At 32.0% G+C, this 16,466-nt stretch overlaps 1 protein-coding gene across 1 annotated transcript in view; it reads right to left on the reverse strand.

Annotated features, from left to right (window-relative positions):
- Window positions 1-8,361: 8,361 nt before the first annotated feature.
- The window catches only part of LOC130444711 (lachesin-like), a 493,082-nt gene continuing 484,977 nt past the window's right edge, over window positions 8,362-16,466 (reverse strand). Inside the window, exons 5-6 of the mRNA XM_056779987.1 lie at window positions 12,327-12,530; window positions 8,362-8,423 (exon numbers count right to left, since the gene is read on the reverse strand). Coding sequence (XP_056635965.1) covers window positions 8,362-8,423; window positions 12,327-12,530 — 266 coding nt within the window. The remainder of the gene's footprint in view (window positions 8,424-12,326; window positions 12,531-16,466) is intronic.

The raw sequence follows: 16,466 nt of genomic DNA on the forward strand, positions 1-16,466 counted from the left end.
TTGGTGCTACTTCTATTAAGCAAAAACTCTTGAGTACGGTCACTCACTCAATCATGCTATATGCATCTTCTTGTTGGTCTCAGTTGCACTCAATTTCCAAAATTACAGCAACATGCTTAAAGAAAATGGAGAAGCTTGGTGAAAATAATATAACTAGATTAAGGGAGGAACATATGTTCATGTAAAGCTACCAAAGACGATGGGACAGTATAAGAGACAAAGGTAGCTGGACAAAAAGATTTATACCTAATAATAATATTTGGCTCAATAGAAAATACGGATGTATAAATTATCACTGTGCACAGCTACTCACAGGACATGGATGTTTCATGAATTACTTAAAATTATAAACTCACCAATTTGTCTTTACTGCCCTGAAGTGGAATATATTGAGCATACATTTCTTGCATGTCAAAGATGGCAGGAGGAACGTGGAGGAACCATGCAACAAGTAGGGAGCTGATTGTCAAGAAAAAACATTGTTTATCAAATCATAGCTAGCAAGGAAATCTGGAAAACCCTATCTAATATTGTGACCAATAGACCAAAATGAGATTACGCAGTGTGATGAAGAATACCTTCTAGTGGTTCCGATATACTGTCTGTTGAGAAGCAAGGAGGGGAGTTTTCACTAACAATCTTCAAAACAGTGCCAAAATGTGTTGTTTAGAATGTAGAAAGTGATAAGTAACTTTGAAACGCGATTTAAAAGATGCTTCTGTACGATAACTAGGATTATATATGTAACTGATAATGTCATGGTAGTTTTGTGATGTTTGAATAAACTATAATCCATTTCATAAAATAGATAATCGTGATTTTTCAAATATGGTATTCAGTACTACCAAAAAAAAATAAACATTAAACCTAAAGTTGCAAATTGTATTCTACGCACTCAAATTAAAAAATATTGTAGTTTTGGTTATGTTTAGTATTGACAATATCAATACCAGTCAGAAATAGTATTGCCCAGTTCAAAAATATAAATAGCAACCTCAATATATGTATAGGAGTATTGCTAAATTCCGGACAATAGATTATTCGCCGAAAAATGACCAAGCGTTTGTCTATTCTCCTGGGACTAGCTAAAATTCGGATAGTAGTTTATTAGGTTTACAGAACAAGATAAAAAAAAATAGGATGAAAGAAGTTTTATTTATTTATTTTTTAAAATATATAAAATATATCAATACTTTGTTATTGATATATAGGATTTTAAATATAAAAATTATTACCGGCATTTCAAAGCAGCCTTGGGACAATTTTTTGTATTTTTTTCTATCATATATGCTGTAAGCATACTGTTACCGTTAGCATTTGCCCTTTCAACTCTACCTTGGCTCTGAGGATGTCGTGGTCAACCATGGACAATCTTACATAGTTGGCTATCAGCCAACTGCCTATTATCCTGGGATATTAGCTAACATCCCAACTTGTCTATTGTCCTACAATATATACATAATACAAATGAATATTTCTGGTATCAGTAAAATTGTAATTTTCCGGTTTATTTGGCATATAAATTTTGAACATATTGAACTAGCTTAGCAACCGTCCTATTTAAAAATAACTGTGGTGATCAGTTTTTAAATTGTTGATAGGTACCAGAATATTGGAGGTAGTACATTGACACGCTGTATATGTGTTGAAGCACTACACGTATAAATCGCTTTAATAAAGAAATGGCGGAATCAGGGATGAAGTTAAAATGAAATGAAAACGGAAATGCGGTGAGAAGGCGACGGCTATTTTTTTCCCTTTTTTAAGCTCCCAAGTCATGCACAAAAAGTAACAATGGAGTTAACATTTTCTCATTTGGAGGAGATTAAAAGGCGACCAGAACTGGTGTAAATTTAAAGAAAGTGTATTTTAATTAGTAACCCTGAGGTCCACGATATAATGGCTGTAATGAAATATCACATCGTAACAATTTTATTTTAAAAATGTTAATGATTATTAAGCTTTCGTTTTTTTTATCTTCATATTTAAATGAAAGCTCGTTCTGTCACAGTTAAAGCATTGTTTCATTATTAACCCATTTATTTAGTAATAAAGTCTATAAAAAGTACTATAATGCTCACTTAAAGTTGTACATAACAAATTTTGAATACATAATTGAGCTTAGTGAATAAAATTTGCAAGGATTACACCACGCGTTGTGAGTCATGAATTGTGTCCAAACAATGAGGTTTTGAAGCATATAATTATAAATGCAAACAAACAATCCAGGTAAATGTTGTATGTAGAACGGTAACTTCCTAATAAAATTGTCTAACCTTCCTATTGACTAAATTTAAATTAAATTTGAATGTATTATCAAATAAACAAAAAATGATTTTAGTCATAAAATAGGAATTACTAAATAGAAAAAGGTTCAAAACTTTTGTAATTGTGATATATATTAAACATTGATTTACTAAAAATATTATTTTCACTTATCTATGTTCGCGGTTTAATTCCATTTTCCTTCCAAGATGAATGTTTCAAGTATTTGTCAACAACTGATATCATAGCAATTTCTAAATACATGTATCATTGAAAATTTCAAATGCCATATTTGACATATTCAGTGTTCCCATATCTGAAAACTAAAGTAGCAGCCCTCGTATATTGTTTTCTGGAAACAATTCAGTCTTTAGCTAAACTGGAGAAGTGAGTTTTGTCACGGTAAGGTGACAAGAATATTAGATATAGGTGAAGTTTTTATTCATGGACAATCAATTTAATGAAATTGGTCAGTATTTAACCGGGTATATTCACGTCTATTCTGGAATTATTCACGATATTAGGGATGAGATAATTTTTGTTATGATCTAAACTGATTGTTAGGTAATGTAGAATTCTTAGGTTTGATCACTGCACTAAACAGTGAACGAGATAATCAAAGATTGATTCTGAGATGTTTTATGCTTTTCTTGAAAACATTGTTAGTTCGATGTGCAGCATGGATATTTTTTTCAAATCTCATTAGATTCTGCTATACAGTTTCTTCGAATGAGTTTAAACGTTTACAATAAATCTCTGTGCTTGATGTGATTATATTCCATTAATTTGTAAATTTATTTTCTTTTTACTTGGAAACATAAACAGGAAGAGAAACAGCCACAGTACCTACCAAGTAATTTTCTATAATTCAACTAAATAGGGACACACAATATTTCAAATTCTTCCCTAACAAACCAACATACACCTTCGCTCAAGTAATACCAGTTAACATTGAATGAGATTCATGAACTGGGTTGTCTGCTTATTTTATCCGTCTTCATATTCCTCGTTGATGTATTTATTTGATGTCTTGTTACCTCAGTTGATACACCCAGATCTTATTTAATAATTTTGTGAACTATATTACACGCAAAAATATCCAAAATATCTCACCTGCCAAATGGATGAACAACCAAGGGGAAAAAATAATAATTTCTCGTAATTTTCAATCTCAACTTTTCATTGTTAGATGGATGACAGGGGGAAATATCAGTTCATTACCAAGAATGACTTCTTATTGAAACTTTTAACCATCAATTATTAGAAATTGATTCAGAAAAATATGATCAATACATATTGTACAGGACGTTCGTTCTGTTGGTGCAAACATTTCAATAATTGATAAAAGTCATAATTTCGAATCTATCTCCCTATAGTACGAAGTTTCGGGAATTACATTATTTTAGATATTTTGCAATATTTTCCATAATGTACTTTCTAATTAATATGCATTCAAATTCTTGTGAAATGCCGGAAAATATGTTTTTCCCATTATACATTGAGCTTCCAGCTAACTCTAAACGTGGATAGAGTAGATATAAATCGTGCTACACGTTCCTAAGTGGATAGTTGTGGAATCACCTTTCTAAAATAGGAAAAGCGAACAGATTCAGAGTTCGATACGAAAAGAACAGTTAATATTTTGGCAATGCGTAAGTATCTAACAGCTTTTTTGTAGTTTGAAGACTCGCTCAAATAGAGTCGCGCAATAAGTACCCCAGTAGAAAATGGCATATCGTAGATGCGACTCAAATATCGCATAATAAACTAGTTGCGCAAATTGGGCAGAATTTAATTCTTTAGATAAAGCGGCGATATGTAACACCCATTCCAAAGAATTGTCTTCAACAAGCACTAAGAGTTTTACAGATTTACAGACATCAATGATGTTTTTCGATACAAAAGGCTGCAATGTATCTTTCTATGACAATACTGTACAATAGTTTATAATAAGGTTAGTAAGCAGTGAAAGACCGTTACGCGCACAGGCTTTCCGATAGTCTTGTCGTGCAGCGCTTAAAACTATAGGAGCTAATGAAGCACGTTGCCTTTTACCATTTAACATCACTAGACAAATTATTCTTAAGTTTTTGAATATCGCACGTAGGAAGTCCTCAAATGGTATGCAGTTTATTCCTCTCGATATAATAACAGCATTCAGGATCTTCGATGATATCTTATAGCATGGAGATCGAATCTCAGGTCAGCATGTTCGGATAGAAGACTTGTGGTCACTCGAATTTTGCGTCTGTTGTATTGAAGCTTCTCCGGTTGTCTTGTGGGCAGGCAACTCTAAGATACAATAGTTGCTTTGTTTGCTCTACCAAGAATAAGTTCTGATCCCATTGTTGGTTTTGCCGAGCCTCGTCTGGTGAATGAATCAGCCACTGTTGCCCGAGAGACCATGCACCCAAATGAGCTGGAACTTGCAGCTATCACCAACTAAATCCTGTTGAATTTTTTACATTCCAGCATACGCTTGAAGCACCCCGAGCACAGATCGAACGCGAGGCTTCTAACTTTGCACGCTTCTGGTCAACATTCAATCATTTGGGGATCCATTTTGCAGCAATTCTTCTCATGTTCAAATTGACGTAAACTATATGATAAACGCGTTAGTATGAAATAATCATTGCTTCTGATATCTGTTGTAGGCCAATTCGATGGTCTGATAAAATCATGTCATGAACTGCATCTGATCGGTCATCATCTTTTTAAGCTTTTTACCTCTTTTGAAGCTTGTAATCCAATTTTTCACGGTCGCATACAAAGGACATTGATCACCAAGGGTATTAAGCATATCTTCGTAAATCTGCTTACCTCTTAACCCTTTTAAATACAGGTACTTTATGATGGCTCGATACTCCAGTTTTTCGATTTTCACAATTTCGGTGGACATCTTTTTTCTGGTTTACTTTTATGACGTCAAACTTTACACTGACACCTCTAATAAGTTATTATTCGTTGCTATGGTAACGAAATATTTTATTTATGCATGGAACTGGTCTAGGCTAACTAGATATCAATCGTATAACTGTGTATGAGAGCAAAAGAAACGTTTTTCATCATTTATTATTGATGTATAGACTATAAATATATAAAAATTACCTTCCGTCTCTGAAGACGGATCTTTGTTATCGAAACACGCGTTAGACAATGTTTGTGAGTGTTGATATAGTGGTATTCATAAATAGTGTGTTTTGTATGAATATCATCAAAGGTTCTACAAATTCCTTAATATACAATTATACTGAAATATAGATTTCTCTTCAACCTGAATTACTCCACTTTAAAGAAAAACACCGTTTGGAATTCATCTTAATTTACAGAAAGTTGGTCACCTGATCCTACAAACACATGAGTTAATAGTGAGACAAACAGAAAGCCGCTGAATTAGTTATTTCTATGGTAAAAGCGTATTGTGAAAGTAGAATTTATATCGGGGTTTATACGTTACTGCTCATAGGTAACTAGAAATCCCTTTTGTTAAAGAGAACACGAACAATGTCTTTGTAACCCAATGCTGATAGCGAAGCAAGTATCATCACATTGGCTTTTGTTCCAAATTTGATTCGACACCAGCAACGTATTATTTAACCGTTAAAGCTTTATCGTGTAAGTACAATCGAAAAGAAGTTTCCAGTAACTTTTATTAGAGATTAAATTCAACGTTTGAATCTATTTAATATATATGAGTTTTGTCTCAATATTAATAATGATTCATATACAGGGTTCCGGGAACAAAAAAAAGTTTTTTTGAATAAGCATCAATTTTAGAACACTTGAATGACTTTGATACCATATTTTATCAGAAATCGGAAGATATTCACACACATAATTTTGTAATAATAATTATGTAAACGTGAAGCTTGGAATAGATATAAAGTGAACGGCCTAAATATGGATCTCATTCAGATAAAAATTTGAAAATAGATATAAGTAGATTTCAATCAGAATAAAGTAATAGTGGAGAAAGTTTAAAATGTACGCCAGAAGATGTTGTTGAATTGGCAACTGCAGCGACAATGAATCTTCTTCCTGAGAAATTTAGGGAGCAGTATTAAAAGGAATATAATTCTTTTATAGAGCGGCATAAACAGCTTTACAGAAAGAGTATTACTAACTTACTTTGAAACCAAATCCAAAATGTGGAAGTAATACTTTGGTTGACTTATTCAAAACTGAAAGGCACCCTAATGGTAAATAACGACGTAAACATCAATAAATACTCGAAACTCATTGCATATTTGAAAAATAAATCTAAAAAAAATATGAATCTTAAAAATCTAAATCTAAAAATCTAAAACATGTGCCCGTGAATAAATTAATAAGTTTCTGTTGTAAGCTGCAGACGATCATTATCTCATGTATAAGGTATGACAGCAAAAAATTTTAATGTAAGCTTCAATATTATTTGTAACATCTTTCAGGTTGCTTTAATATTCGGAATCGTAGGAGCTCTGCGGAGGGAGGAATTATATGAAATGAAGTGTAACGATATTAATAATACCGGAAATGTATTATAACATAATTATAACAGTGCCTGCTATAAAAACTCATGTTAAGGTCGATTTACTGTTATTGGTGAAATATCTGAAAATAGACCAAACTTGTTAAACATTCATAAAAAATATGAAAACGAATGACCCACAAATGTCAAAACAGATAATTTCTTTTTGTAGTATAGAAATGGAAAATGTAAAACCCAAGCTGTAGGTATCAATACCTTTTCAAAAATATCTCCCCTTATCGCAACATATTTGAATTTACCTAATCCAAAAAACTACACTGGGCGTCTCTATTAGTAGATTCCAGTGGTGATATTATTCTACTAAAGAAGCTCGGTGGGTGGAAATACAACACAATTGTGGAGGATCACGTAGACGACTGAATAAAAAACAAAATGGATTCCGCAGTGAAAATTTTAACGGGAACAACTAGTTCGACTTTGTAAATGTTTACGATCCTACCAACAATTCAATTAGTACTAATACAACTATAGACGATATTATTTCTTTGAACTCGTTAAATGTTCCCAATTTAAGTACCAATAGTAATGTAACTTTTTATAAATATAAATAAAAATAACTTTTTTTCACTTGAACTTCAAAATGTCATGAAAAAAAGTATTACTTTACTCACTTGTTGTATAAATAACTGTTTTCAAATATTATCCACCTGATGGGTTTTTTAATCCGGTGGAAATTACATCCTAAAATGCTTGCCTTGAGGATTTTACCTATGGAAGAGTCCACCCAAACGTCACTCTCAGAATATCCAATGTTTACCCATGTTTCATCCAAGTAGTAAAGTTTCTTAATTCTTCTTAAAGGTATTCTCGCCTTCACACAATTATTTCTTCTTTATCTAATAATAAACTGTTTTCTCCTCGCTTATTATGTTGAAATGCCATTTCTTTTAATAAATTATATAAAGTTGATCTTTTAAAATCCGGCAACCGGCAAGTACTCATTTTGAATGAAAAAAGTGTGCACAATTCTTCTGATGGCACTCCTCTCGAGATTATCAATTGAATTGTCAATTTTTTTCTTCATGGATAATTTTTTGTGTCAGCCACTGAGTGATTAGATCTGTGCTCACTAACAATTCGTTAGAACTTGAAAGAAGATAGTACCGGAATATTTGGCGTTTCTGAAATAACGTTATCAACATTTCTGTCATCATTCTCTGGCATGTTCAATTTTATAAATATTCACAATCATTAACTCTTTTCTTGATATAGCTAATGACAACAGCTTCATCAGCAATCTCTCTACAATATTATAATACGACGTCGTCCCTGTACTATACCTGATTTAGCGGCTTTTGCAGCAATACGACACTGACCCGCGGCTATTCATTTGTGGTAAAAAATTTGAACCAATAACGATGCCACGCCCCATTTCGCCCTTAATGTTCACGCAAAGAGCATGAACTGATCACTGTTTTAGTTCAAAGTTTTTCTTCGATGAATAGACTTTAGTACAAAGATTATCACTGAAATTATTTGATTGGAATTACTTGCTCTTTTTCCTCTCTCATTTACACTGTATTAATGAACTCAATTTATTTGTTCATACCCAACTTTTTGCGCATTTATAATTTTAGTAATTGTAGTCGCACCGAAAGATATTCTCTACAAATTTCCTGAGGTTCCCCTGAAACAGTAAACGATATCAATGTTATCTATAAAAGTAATCTTAAATTATCATGGAATATAACTAGTTTTTCTGGCGTTTCTGATGACCCACTTTCATCACAAAAAATACATGACCTGGTGTTTCTTTATTTAAGTTTTTCGGTGCAAAAGTCTCTGCTTTTTTAATCGATGACATTCGGACTGGCGTTTTATGAGCCTTGCCGTTCCTTAAAGTGTACAGATGGATGTGTTGGTGGATTTTCTGGGTATTTTCAGTATCGAGAGAGAAGCATATATGACTTATATAATTGACTAAAATATACAAATAACATAGTTGCAGGAAATGAAATCGTTATTTATCTCGACTGCAAGTCCATGAAATTATTGTATGTAACATAAGATTTCCTCTTTCATTTTATAGTAAGCAGATTTTCTGTTCGTGTATGCGGCTACCTTCAATCTTGTACGCGAAGCAAACAAAGCTCAGGAGAGAATGGCTCGATTATGCCATTTTTACTACCGCCTTTTGCCATCTATTTATGCCGAAATAATGCATTATTATTTAATTTTGACGTGATTTTTGTTATGGCCATTGAATAATATCATTGCATCAAATTGTCAATATTATTCGATTCAATTCATTATTATTGTTCAATTTTGTTAGAGTTCATTGTAAAAAGACTATGGAAAACAAAATGACAATAAAATTGTTGATATATAATTGAACAATGGAACATTTTAAAAAGTACTTACAAATATTTCGCATCATCGGTGACATCAAGTTTAGGGACTACTGATAAATTGGATGTTGAAAACTCTTCAAAGTATTAGTACCTCTTTTAAACTTGGGTCTGTCTACCTATCTTTATGTATTTTAGTTAATGACAATTTCAAACCACTGCTTTACAATTCTCAAAGTAAGTAAATAAGCCCGAATATGAAACTTACAATGTTTGTCTTTTTGTTGATATTTGTAGCTAGTTGCTTCTTTCAAGAAAAAGCAGTCGATTCAACGGAAATTGATTACGCTATTCTATTTCTTGAGTTTTGGTGTTATGTATGGTTTATTCTGTATCAAATATTCTAATCTATTTCACTTCTATTCTATTCATCCAAATATCGTTGTATACATTGTTCATCAATGGAGAAAAAAGTGGTAGTCACCAAGCAATGGTTCAGTATTGTAGAAGGATGGTAAGTTTGCTTTGATTAGATCTTAGGTTCGCATGTAGAGAGGTATCATTGTGAAAGAGAATGATACCTTCACTTACGAAACTACACTTCTCGTTTTAGAGCCGGCAGTGTTTTCTACTTGACCTCCTGAGCGATCTCGAATATCACCATTCACTACAATGTTTTCTATCATTTTCACAAATTCTGGTATAACATGGGCCCTTGTTTCTTATTTTTCACTACTGCCTTAAATAATCACCACCTTCGTCGCACCTCGAACGGACTGTGACAGGACAGTTAAACGCTTCTTTTGTCCGCCTTTCTCAGCATCTTTGGTTCTTCTGATAATGAGTAATTATAACAATAATTATGCTTTATGTAGGTAGTGCTTAGTTATTTTAAATTCGAAATACAGAAAAAGAGGGAAAAGAATTTAGTCGTAAATAAATTTATATACTTAGATAGTAGATTACTTCATAGAGTTTCCAATATCCTATATGTAATCGTGGTGGTTAAGAAAAACTTTTTTACTTTACATTGGTAAGCACCTAAAATTTATCAGTTCATTTTCCTACAAAAATTAATATAACGAGCAAAAACTATAGAAGAAAAAAAGATTTTGTTGGATCTACAATAATCGAGAAAATTACAATCGTAAAGAATTTCTCTTTCCGAAATAAGAAATATATGACAGAAATATCATCGGCAACGGCGGCATTCAGAGAATAATCCGACGTGACTGTGATTCCAACAGAACCGACCCACTAACTCCGATGATTGGTAGGCGACTCCGTGATCTAACAAGTCTTGGGGGACTAGTCGAGTCAAGAGTTGGTACAATTACAGAATGACATGTATATTGTGTCGAGAGTAACCTCCATAAGATTTCCGTGTATCGCTTTAACGGAGAATTCCCCTTGGAATTGTTTATATCCTTTGAGTTCGTGGCAGCAAATTCTAGGTGTTTGGATTAACAACGGCTGAACGTCTTTATGGGAGTTGGTTATTGATGTTTATATTGTAGATAAGATTGAAACATTCACACTGAACATTAGGACCGCAATCTCTGCATATGAGTTGATGGTAGTAATTTAGAAACATTTCTACATTGTATGATAAATTTGAAGTTTCTAGAGATTCTATCATTAAAGAAAAATTAATAAGTACATCAAGATCAGTTATTCGTTTAACCTGTTTCAAATCATATTGGTACCGCTATTAACCTAATGTAAATACTATTTGAAATCAGGTTTTTTAGATAAGTTTTCGCAAAACATTACAACATGTTATACTTGCAGACATATATCAGCAATAATAATCACTATCATAAAGAAGGTTAGATTTAAGAGAGAATACCAAAAGGCTACTTTTTCAAAAGTTCTATTCTCCATAGATTTATCATTAATTTTGAAAATAAAAATGGGATCAACCGATGAAATTACGCGTTGGAAGTTTTTATCATCTAATTATATTTAAAATTACATTGCACACTGTTTTGGTCCATATCAAACGGTCTTTACTCCCCTTATGACAATTTCATACAAGCAACACCTTTCGATTCAGAATAGTCGATATCCAATACATAAAGCTTTTTGAACTAGAGAAAAAACCGAGAATGAACAATATTTGACCTGTTTAGTTGCCAATTCCAACTTAACAATTATTTCTTGTGAAAAATTATTGATTTTGAGATCTATATCTCATTCTTTAACAAATATAAATGTATCATAGAAGGAATTTGCTAGAGCGTTTGGTTAAAATGAATGGTTTATTGATGATAGAAAACTGTGGTATAATCTTGAAGGACCATACTTTCACACATAGTACCATTGTTGTGTAAACAGTAAAACTAGATTTCGTTATGTGTTGGGAGGGATTTTTGGTGGATATAAAATTGGACTATATTTTTTGAAAATCCAAATGCCGAGATGTATTTAGATTTTCAAGTAAACCAATTACCTCTTTTATTGGAAGAAGTCACACTTTGTACGCGTCAAAGCATGTGGTTTTTGCATGGTGTACCTGCTCACTGTAATCAATCAATTATTGGTAAACTGAATGAATTACCTAATACGAAATAAATTATTTCCCAGAATTTTCATTGATGTTCGAATACTTTAGCGTGATTTCTCTTAAATTTTACAGAATATTGGAATTGTTACGATTTTTTAGGAAAATAACTTCTCAAATACCCCGTAGAACACATCACAACTATATATCTGAATATAAAATGATATATGGGGTGTTTTATTTAAAAGAAAATGTCTTTGATATGGCACAGCATTCTGGAACACCACGGAGATTGTAAATAATTTTGAAATGTGCAGACTGATGTTGGTTTTCATCAAACAAATTTTCAAACTCATTTCTCAAAGGACATAGGAGACGCTGAGCTTTTCGCAGTAATCAATCACCCAGTATAATATGATATGAACAAGTATTGTTGAAAATTAAAATTATACAATTAAAAATGATTGTCACAAAATTTTTTCGGCATGAACCAGTATTTCCACTGAAATTCAATGAATCTAAACTAGGACCAAACATATAGTTTACCTTCTATGGGTTATAATAAGCATAAGATGGTGGAAATTATTAATGAATCAACAATATAAGAATTAGTTAATATGCGGCGTAACTATCACTGATATTTATTTAACAATCGAAGTTAAATTGTAAGTAACATACTCAACTCTTAAGATTGCATATTTTCGTATTAATCATTAATAAGTATCATATATTAACTCACGGTTTATATCCAAGGTGACGGAGCTTGAGATCGGTGCAACGAGGTTGTTGTTAGATGCCTGACATGTGAAAACAGTATGTAGATGTTTTCGTTCCAATCTATCGATGTGAAGGATATTACGGACTCGTCTCTCGGAAAGGTATTCGAAAGAATCGTCTAGGAGTGCATTTTCTTGCCACCATGTTACTTTAGGTGGAGGCCGGCCTGTAAAATAATCATTAACTGAATAATGAATTCAACTCTAACACTGTAAGTCTATATAGTAAATCTCAATTTTCAACAATTTGACTTTGTTATACTCAACTACAATTATAAAGATACTTCAAAATTTATTGTTACGACTCGTATTTTACCAGATGTTGTGTTGTCATTGGCAAATAGTAGAGTGTCTTTGACCTTGAAAATTGGTTTGTCATATTCTTTGAGTTGCAGAAGAAGAATGTATTTGTTTCGATAAAATTAGAGTTCCGAATACGATTTTATTTTTTAATTTGCATCGGCAGAATTAATGTATTTCTCATCCCAAAAGCGATTAGGTATAATAATAATAAATTAGTTTAATTCTATGCTTCTATAATCATTTATATAAGACGATTCAATTTGACCTTTGTACCAGGACTACCTTCTGTATTTCACTCATATTTGTGTGGAACAAAATTGAATGCAACCATCGAATTCATCAACTCTATTCCCTTGATGGAAGATATTTTCCTTTATCTGAATTCTCAGGGATTTCATTCTGATGTCGTTCTTCCATGTGTACATCCTAATATAAACTCGCCAGACTTTTGTTGCGTTTTTGCTTGCTTACAACATCTTTTGTCTGGTTCAGTCTTCTAATATGTCATTTTGATTTAAATTTGTACCGATGGTTCATTCAGAGATATCCTGAGGAAAAAACCTTTCTCCTTTCTTCTAGATTTCACTTTTTCCATTATTATTTTCACGACATTTGTCTATATTTTCTGGTGTAACCACCATTGTTAAACGGCTACGTTTAACTTCATATTCTAGTCAATGATGGTATATTTTCCTGAACAGAAATCACCATAAAACTTTTTAAATCAAGCTTTTGCCTCCAGAGTATTGTTTTCAGACAAAAATTGATGCATAATCAATACATCCAATTATTTTCCATTATTTATAGTCAGAGGTTCTTTACTACAAAAAATAAACATAAACACACTTTTGGAGAAAAAATAGTGACTGCTGTCGAACAAAAGATTTGAAAAGTATAAGTGAAAAAGGAAAAACCATAAAAAAGTTATTGACATTGGCATGTGTCAATTCCCTTCTAATAAAATTCACGTAAATATGAGCTTTTCCAACGTTAAGAGTAATTTCGTACTTCATTGATTTCATTCATCAATTCTTCAACTTATCAAACGTAGCGTCATTTGATAAGTCTTCTTGATTTCAGTTAAAGAAAAATGTTAAATAATAGTAGTTGATGCAGTTTTACTTCTGGTAAAAAAATTATGAACAAATAGATATGCTAACTGGTGTATTATGTTCAAGCAAAAAGACTGAATGATGTTTATTAGTCGTAGGCATAGATGAGTTCATTATTTAATTTTGCCTGTATAATCTTCTGCCATTGCTACCGAAAAAAGAGATAGTGAGCGAAAACTTCACGCTTGGTTAGCTACTTTCGGTTTTAGCGTTTTGAGCTCTTTTATTTTCATGATATGTATTCATCGTAAGTCACGACGATTTTTAGAAAATCTGAATCATCGTCTTTTTCGATCGATGATCATTTCAAATATATTGGATTTCTCGCTAATATTACAAGGAGGAAATTGATGCAATACTAATGCAGAGGAGGTCAATACAACTAAATCCTGAATTTGATTGTATAACATTCAATCTAATTCGTAACCAATAATTGATGTCATATTATATTGATAAGTTTTCAATATCTAGATTGGATATTTTGTATATGAAAGTTTTTAGTTTAATAATAAACTTTTAGTGTGTAGATCAATTGCTATTGAATAATGGAATTTGTACTTCTTTGAGTAACAGAATTTTAAAGTTGGTAGTAAATGAAAAAGGGGAGTAAGTTAACCAATAATAGGGTAGGTAGCGGCAGCTAACAAATTAAATATTTATTTTTATACCCTTATATCGGTATGTAAATTGCATCCCAAACATCCTTCATTTTGAGCGGCTACCGGCCAGAGGTGTACGTGATTGGAATGTTCAATATTTCAATTGAGGAAGTAATAATTATGTTATGAACTTTCAATTCATTTTCTTCACAATCAATAAACTTCAAGCAACTGATCTTATAGTGTTTACATTTTATATCATCATTGGTATGAATCTTCAAACTGGCACTTATCAGGTGTACACACATATATCTCCAATTAAGATGTTTTCATAATTTTCTGATAAGTAACTTGTTTCTCATATTTTGTTCGATATTATTTGATGAAATACAATCAACAAACATACATTTCATCTTGATTAGTAGTGAAAGTTATATTATTACAACCACGTTTCTTCCATCAGGGGATTCATTGAAAATCACAACATAAAGTTTCTTTGATTTCTTGCTACGAGTTGGTACTTACCATCCGTCAGATCATATCACACTAGTTTTGCGAATTACTTCATGTTTTTTATAAATACTAAATACTAAAGCTGGAGATATGGTGAGTTGAAAGATTGTCAAATTTGGAATGAAAAAAACATATTATCACCCAGAGCAAAATTTTCGAAAAAAGTATATCAATGTTCAGGTGACAAATATTGATGAATCTAAAACAAAGGACGGGCACTCAGTTTACGCGTTCAAGTGTCTACTTTACCGATACACCCAATGAACACCAAAAGGTAGGTAAGAAGGCATACATCACTATCTCTGGTATAAGGTTTTCCACTTCGATTTAGGTACCTCCAAAAACATGTGATTTGAGCTAATGTTTGAGAGCTGGCATTTTCAAGGTGGAGAATGATTCGTCTTCTGCGATTGAGTCCCCTGGTGTACTATCTAGAACTGAGCGTTCTATGTTGTCTATGGAACGGTGGCGACTTCTCCAATTATTCCTACCATTTAATTCGAAAAGCTTCGTGTGCGAACAACCTTTATTAGATTTGTCGTCACGATCTTATAGTCGTTTTTTGTAGTACCGTCAGTGAATTTTTTTAGTATTTCTTTGTACACATTGACACTAGACTTAAGTTATCCAAAATAACCCTCTTCACAGCAATTAATTACTTACTCTAACCTCTTAAGGTTATCTTGCTATGAATTTTGAATATGTTTAGTCTGTCTGTAAGTTTTATAGATTCCACTTCACTTCACTTCAACCCCATCGAAGTATCAGTTAATTATTATTAATGTGACAATGATGAACCATAAATATATTTATCTAATTTTATAATTATTATTGTATAAGATAAGAACTAATATATAAAGAAGCCTGTGAAACTGATATTTTGTTCATTCAACTGATATTCGTCTAGTACGCCAGCTAGATTGGAGTAACCATTTATAACTTTAAATTCTTAGTTCATTTAATTTGTTATTCGTCTAGTACGTTAGTCAGATTACTGTAACTATTTGTAACTTTAAATTATTGAATTCTCAGTTTGCTAAATAAATTGTTTTTTAAAAAAGCAAGTTGGTGAATTGACTCATTTAATTCTAGCTTTTTTGAGTGATTGTCAAATCGCAAGAAATATTTATAGAACTGTTCACCAACAATATTTTGAATATTTATAGGCCTATCCTCTATTAATTCCTATTCATTTTAAATAATCTGACTATTTGTAGTAAAATCAGAATTTATTTTATTTATTGTTGACCTAATTATTGATTTCAGTAAATGTTTTATTACGATGATTGTTTGTTGACCATTTTTATCAAATTTCAATATATTATGACATAATAATGGAATGTTTATTTGCTTTACTCTAGTATAATTATCAATGTTGGTAAAAAGTTCTGTGAGATACTTTTATGTAAAAGCATCATCACACAAAAGTATTAACTGCTTTAACGTGTTTTTTACATCAACTTGGAATAAAGAAAAAGTTAATCACTTCTTTCGTCTTATATGTTTGAAAATCATAATGAGATGGATACTTTCTAGAACTATTGACATCCTTGTCGCTCGCGCCACATCTGTCGCC

Source organism: Diorhabda sublineata, chromosome 5 (genome assembly GCF_026230105.1).
Source record: "Diorhabda sublineata isolate icDioSubl1.1 chromosome 5, icDioSubl1.1, whole genome shotgun sequence".
NCBI classification, from domain to species: domain Eukaryota; kingdom Metazoa; phylum Arthropoda; class Insecta; order Coleoptera; family Chrysomelidae; genus Diorhabda; species Diorhabda sublineata.